Raw genomic sequence first — 7286 nt, 5'->3', positions numbered from 1 at the left:
AAGACCTTTGTTAGAAGCCTGTCAGTATTGGGTCACCTGGTCATAAGTACTGTTCCACTGGATTTTGTGCTTATGGATATTTGTGTTCATCAGACACAAGGATGTTATGAAAGGCAGGTACTGATGTAGGTGAGGAGGCCTGGGGTGCAGTCAGCGTTCACATTCATCCCAAAGGTGTTCAGTAGGGATGAGCTCAGAGCTCTATAGCAGCAAGATCTTCCTCTCAAAGCATGTAAACCAGATCTTCAAGAAACTCGCTTTGTGCACAGGGCATCACCATGCTGGAACAGGTTTTGGGTTTCCAAGTTCAAGTGAATGCAAAATTGTATTATTGCGCATCTAAAAGACGTCCTGCACAATCGTGTGCCTCCAGATTTGTGTTAACAGTTTGGAAAAGAACCACATAGAGCAGGAAAGGTCAGGTGTCCCAATACTTTTGGCAATATAGTGTATATACAATATATAAAATATAGTATATACACTATATTGCCAAAAGCCAGAGCAATTCATTGTAAACCCAACTTTAGATTCTTTTGTTTTGATATCAAGTCATTTTTTGCCTCCTTTAAGTACAAGTCAAAACCTCTGAACTCAAAGACCTACAAATTTTACTATTCCTGAACCCATTATTGATGTTTTGGGGTGTGATTTTATTTCCCCCTCTTTCTTCCTCTTCCTTTTTGTATCTGTTTTGTGATTCTTTATTGTTGATTTCCTGTTTGCAATAACATTATAAATATAATAAATGAGTAAACAATCCGAGTTGTTTATAAGCAGGCGATCTGCACGGACACCTTTAAAGAGCGCACAGTCGCAGAAGGACCACCAGCCAACATGGCGGCGCCCGACTTCTCGGCCGGGGAGTTTGAAAAGTGGCTTTACGAGCGGCTGGACGGCCTCGGGGCGGACCGGGAGGTTTACGGAGCCTACATCCTCGGCGTGCTGCATGAGGAGGACAGCGAAGAGGAGAGGAGCGACGCTCTGAGCGGCATCCTGTCCGCTTTTGTGGTCGGTACACGCCGGGCATCGAGCGCTCCGACTCGGGCTTCATCCTCAACCTGCTTCCTGATAAACACCTAGTGCACTATGTAGGGTGGGCGTATGTGGTCACTGATATGCGCATGTGTAGGGAGGAGAGGGGGGTTTGGGATTGGGCCTGTCAGGATAACGCCTGTAGAATCCGTGGTGTGGTTTTTTCTATACATTTATTTATTTATTTTTTGAAGCTTCACTTGGTGACATGTTTTTAGTTAATTTATGATTTCGATCTAAAATGTGGTATAAACTCGTCGTCTCATGACTGAAAGTTAGAAGTGGTCATGGTAGGGCTTTAGAGAAGTCCAAACTAACCAAAAAAATAATAATAATTTCTATGGTGGGTTATGGTTAATCTTTTAACCCCTCATTTGGACACCAACCAAGTGGTGGTGTTTCATTAAGTGGATGAATATGTATGTATGTATATGGTGTGGTTTTGGAGCACACTTGATGGACAGACCCTCGTCTCGTTCTTGAGTAACAGCTGAAGTTATTTTTATCGTGGTGACCACAGCAACAGTGGTGCCAGCTGATTTCAGGAGAAGGTACCCTCACTAGGTTGCTTGAAAGTCGCCTAGTGACATCATAACCCATTTTCCCTGGAGTGCAGAAGGGATAAGACATTAGGGGGCATTTACATGCATCTTTTGGTCAATAATCAACAGTTGGGTGGAGCGATGAGGCCTGATGATTAGTGCTTCGTCCCTCAATCAATCCATCTCTTAATACCATCGTTATCATGCCACGGCTAAAAAAACCATCAATCTTATACACGAGCATGAAGAACATTACTAAAGCAAGAAACCCAATGAACACAATTCAAAAAGTCTCATTTCACTGAAGCCACAACTGCATCAATATTACCCCCATAAAATGACTAGTTGTTGAAGGCGTTTTTAATTGTACGCCATCTCGCAACCTGATTGGTTAAAGCAACTTGCATTGTGTACTACAGGTGACCACACTGCTGATTTTAAAGGCTTCAAAGCAGATTTCTTTGACCCACGAGATGGGAAGTCTAAAATCTGATTGGATCGAAACTCCAACATGAACGCTCAATGCTTGAGGCGAAACACTATGAAATAGAGAATAGGCTATTAGGAGAAATGTAATGTATATTCACGGGGAAAATAGATCAAAACGTAAGACAGTGATTCTGAGAGTTCAGGCCAGCAGAGAGTTCATTCCCGGCCCTGACGATGATCAGCAAAAGACACACAATTGTAGTTTTTATCGATTTATGGTTGCGTAGACAAACTGAAAGTTTTTTTGTCTCGAAGATGGACTTCATTTACGAAGCACTGACACTGGAGACTCCTTCCGTGCACCGCTATATAAACGTATTCACTTTAAACAAGTGCGAGGTGTTGCCATAGAAACAATAATGCATTCTCGAGCCCGGTTGCTATTTGAACAATCAGGTTTGAGGATTAAAATGAAACTGTCTTCGGCAAATCGTTTACAGAAGATTCAAAGCAGCGACAGTTGTTTGTGACTGTAAAGCATTCGATTGTGTTCTCGCTGTAGGATGAAGAGACGCTTGAGGAGGTCTGTCAGCAGATACTGAAACAGTGGGCCGAGTGTTGCTCTCAAAACGCAGGCGCCAGCAATCAGCTTGACGGTAAGCCGCAAAAATCTCTCACTTCTCCCTTTTTCGTTCTCTATCCACGGGCTTGTGAGCAAAGGAGAGCGCCACCTTGAGGCTGAAAGTGTGTAAGGTGAAACGGCTGTGAGCTCAAGGATGATTGTTCATGATGAAATGACAGATGCAGATATACAGCTAAAGATGTTTTGTTTTGGGGTCCAGGTACCGAATGCTGCAGGGGATTGTGGGATACCAGAGGCACTGTTCCCTCTAAAGTCGCATTTCCTCTCAAATTCTCGGGTACTTCGGTCCACCGCACCTCCTTTGTTGACATGTAGCGCAAACACACACTCCAGACTGCGCTGTTCAACTCAAATAAATTAAATTAGAATCTATATCCCGGAATCTGGTGGAAGAATGAATCTAGAACATTGTTGCCCGAAGTTCAAACAGATGTAAACATCCTTAAAACTGTAGAACCTTCAGTGGTGTCCTACCTGAACCAATCCACCTCCAACCTCCATCCACTTTAGAAACCATCAATGTTCTAGAGGAACGCAGCGTAACAGAGCGCCGCATCGCAGACAGCGAGAACGAATGTTATTACTAAGCGTGAAACCCAATGAACAAATTTCAACACGTCTCCTTTCACTGTAGCCGCAGCTTCTACACCTGCGTACATCATCTGGGGTTTTTTTTGTGCTTTATGTTTTTTCTGGGTGTTTTTGTGCTTTGGTGTTTTTGTTAGATGTTGGACTTCTGATTGGAAGGTTTTAAGTTCGAATCCCAGCATCACTAAAATGCCAGTGCTGGGCCTTGAGCAAGGCTCCTTACTTGTAACTGCTCAGAATATACGAGATCTTTTTTTTACAAGTCACTCTGGATAATTGCATAAATGTAAATGTTTCAATTCCTCACAGTTCCTCGGTTATCACTTTTATTTTACTTTTACTTACTTCTAACCCTAACCCTAGTTTTTACTTCATCAGCACAACCACAACTCGCAGATGGATGCAGACGGTGTTGTACTTTGACAGACAGGAGTTTTACACACCATAAAAGAAATATTCTGCAAAAAAGGCAATCTGGATAATCTGGTGATCTGTTCCTCGTGTCTCTTTGACCTTTTTAGATGAGGTTCAGGCCATCGCTAGTCTGATTGAAAAACAGGCTCAGATCGTGGTCAAGCAGAAGGAAGTGTCCGGGGAGGCCAAGCAGAGGAAAGAAGCTCTGCTGGCGCAGTACGCCGAAGTCACGGACGACGAAGAATATCCTTAAAAAGGTGGAAAAGAGAAAACGTGGTGCGTGAGTTCTGAACGTGTGTGGTACAGATTGTGCTTCTCCAGTTCCTTGCGTTTTGATCCTTAACGATGCCACTGAAGGGGAGGACGAGGAGACTGCGGCAGGAGCCGCGGCATTCCCCAGCGACAAGTGTATCCTTTTCTCATGCAGTGTAAGAGTCAGGATTTAGAGGAATCCGTTCGATAAAATACTTTTCTTTTACGTCCCGTTTTTAGGATTATTTTCAAGTTATAACCCTCATGCTCACAACGGCGGAGTCCAACCTTTGATTTGCCTTCTAGCAGCGGCGTCTCGAGCTCGTATCTCAAGTTTTTTCTCGCTTATTAAAGCAAAATATCGACCGAGTGACCGCTCATATCTCAAAAAACTCGTATGTTGGGGCACTCGTATGTCGAGGTACCACTGTATAACGTTATACATGCGACCCCAATGCCCAAAGAAGTTGGTATACTGTGCACAATGTCCTGATAAAACATGTAAATGCCATGATTGGCAAATCTCATAAATCTATAATTCTATTCATGATCAGAACACACACACACACAAAAAAATGTTTAAACTGAGAATATATACCATTTTATAGAGAGGGAAAAAAAAAGTCAACACGTCTCAAAGTTCTTTGCTTGATAGAGATTTAACCTGGGTTTGTGGATGACATGGTAAATTGTGTTCATAGAAATGAATGAGCCCATGCAGCGATTTCCATCCCAGCACAGCCGTGTCCAGCCTTTTTGGCACCGCAGGCAAGATTCCTATTGTCAAGTCCGCAGTTCCACTGCGCTCCTCCACCCTGACTTCAAGTTTGTTTACTGTAGATTGAACTTCAGCAGAAAAACAGGTGACTAGATGAAATGGGCGAGTTCAGCGGCGAGGCAGGGGGCGCTCACTGGCGCCACCCCCAGCCGGTTGTGCCCCAGTGCGACCATCTAGTTTGCCTAGAAACGGTGCTGCGTTACAGAATCGTGACATGCAGCACCACCTAAGGGCCTGAAGATCACAGCCATCTGATATTGATTTTTCTCTCCTTTGTGCAGAGTTTTCTCCAGATTCTCTCTTGATCTGTACTGTAAATGATGAAATTACAATTCTGATTAGATTCCATTTAATGTCATTGTGCAAGGTACATGTACAGAGCCAATGAAATGCCGTTAGCATCTAATCAGAAGTGCATAAGTGCCTGTTTACAATAAATAAATAGCAGTGTGATAAATAAGGGTATGGGGTCCATATGTACAGGGGTTTAGGGGCGAATAATGTACAGAAGGTGCAGTAGGTAATAATATATGTATGTATAGTAATATACAATATACTGTGCAAAGATGTCGAGATAACGTGCTCAAATGAGGTTGATACGTACAAGTATGAACGTTGTATGGCGGTTTATGAAGAATGAATATGGGTGGAATATACAGATGTGCAGTGATTAGTTATGGATGGTCTAAAAATGAATAGTGCAGCAGTGCAAAAAAGAAAACAGTGAGCATGCAGTAGTGTATTAATAGATACCTATTATGCAAATTTAAAAAACGTTATTTTCTTTCACAGATTGCCGAAGCAAAAAAATCAGTTTGCAAAAGGTTTCGCCAACTGTTTTAATAACATACTTTTTTGTTTTAGAGTTTTGTTTTTCCCGTCCCAGCTTTTTTGAGAAGTGTGGAAGCATGACATTTTTTTTATTTTCCCCTTAAAATGGTACATTTTCTTAGTTCTTAGTGTTTTCTATATTCTATTGTACGCCGATTAACAAGGAGACGCACAACAGATAAAATTGGGCTTTAAAACACCAAGAACACAGGGGGGGAAAAAAAGAGGCAACTGAACTCTGGCGACCTCTGGTGAGAGTAAGACAGGAGATGTACATCCCTTTTTTTATTTATTTATTTATTTTTTACAATTTTCCCATATCGTCATTATAAGATTGATAAGTCTAACTCGGGGACATCTGTATAATGAAAATGTTACTCGGTTCACCATAGAATCGGTGGAAGGTTAATTTAGTGGCGCATTAAAAAAAAAAAACGATTAAAACAATTGCAGGAAGTTAAAATTCAATTTTTTATTCTTTCTATGCGGCCTGGTACCAAATGATCCATGGCCCAGTCCCGGGTCACGGCCCACTGGTTTACAAGATGCTGATAGTTAAATAAACGTCAGAAGCCTTTATTTGTCACGTATATTACAGCACGTTCAAATCGTTTTCTTCCCAAAGCCTGGCTCATTAAAAAGTTGCGCCCCCTAGTGTAGAAAAGCCCAACAGTTGCTGCTTAGCAGCAATCACTTTCAGCATGTAAACATCCTTCACTCCTGGCCTCAGCCCTGTTCAAGAACACCAACGTGGAGGACGTGCTGAACCGGCGCCGGCAGCAGCGTGAGCAGGCCAAGGAGGGCGCCCAGAAGAAGAAGGAGCAGGACAAGATGCAGCGTGAGAAGGACAAGCTCACCAAGCAGGAGCGCAAAGAACGAGAGAAAAAGCGCACACAGAAGGGCGAGCGTAAAAGATAAACGAGGAATAAAATTACAGACTTAAAGGCCGGAGACGAGACTCGACACATCAAACGTTTCTACGAACTGTGTTCTGATGGGAACTTTGGGTTCTTTCGCTTTTCTTTTAATAAACATGGTCTTGGATCTTCTCAGCAGCACTACGTAAGCCTTCTGTACTGCGCTGTCTAGAACTGTTTGGGATCGTTATGGCAGAATACATGGTCTGATAAACGTTTCAAACTGATTTGCCTTTTATTATTATTTAATAGATGCCGTAATAACCGTCTGAACATTGTTTAGATCAACCGCAGTATCTCTTGATCATGTAACTACAGCTTACTGACTCACTGAACTTTTTAGCCTGATCTACTGCATCTGTCATGTGGTGGTGGTGATGAGAGCAAAAATATTCAGATGTTTTAATTGTTTAATTTGAGTTGCAGATCAGTTGCTGAATTCCACCTCTAAAAGCTACCAATCTGGAGGATGTGAAATAAAGTGTCCCAGAAGCTGAAATTACGGAGGTTTATTCTTTTTTTTTTTTCCTCAATATTGGAGCTATACACTATAACAATTCTTTTATGATCAAAGTTTTTATTAGTTCAATGAGTTTCTGGATCGCTGTACATTTTCAGTATATGGAAATGTAAAGTTATCATCTGTTATAACCAGACAGATGCATTATATGAACAAACGTACTGTATGTGCACACCATGAGATTGGTATGTGATTTTTGAACATCTTGCTCCACTTTTTTTTTAATACCTCTTTCCACTCTTCTGGGAAGATGTTCCACTAGATTTTCTGGAGATTTGTGAGAGAGTTATTCAGCCACAGTGTGTAAAGTATATCAGGTACTGGTGTAGGTGAGGTGAGG

At 42.0% G+C, this 7286-nt stretch overlaps 1 protein-coding gene across 1 annotated transcript; it reads left to right on the top strand.

Annotated features, from left to right (window-relative positions):
* The first annotated feature begins 796 nt into the window (after window positions 1–796).
* On the top strand, window positions 797–6925 carry ccdc43 (coiled-coil domain containing 43). Its single transcript, XM_046865833.1, has 5 exons — window positions 797–1008; window positions 2566–2659; window positions 3756–3891; window positions 4001–4056; window positions 6240–6925. The coding sequence occupies exons 1-5, from the start codon at window positions 835–837 to the stop codon at window positions 6425–6427; spliced, it is 648 nt and encodes a 215-aa protein (XP_046721789.1). The 5' UTR covers window positions 797–834; the 3' UTR covers window positions 6428–6925.
* The last annotated feature ends 361 nt before the right edge of the window (window positions 6926–7286 follow it).

This window comes from Silurus meridionalis, chromosome 14, assembly GCF_014805685.1.
Source record: "Silurus meridionalis isolate SWU-2019-XX chromosome 14, ASM1480568v1, whole genome shotgun sequence".
Taxonomy (NCBI): domain Eukaryota; kingdom Metazoa; phylum Chordata; class Actinopteri; order Siluriformes; family Siluridae; genus Silurus; species Silurus meridionalis.
Note: the sequence above shows the minus strand (reverse complement) of the source record. Positions and strands in the feature narration are given on the sequence as shown.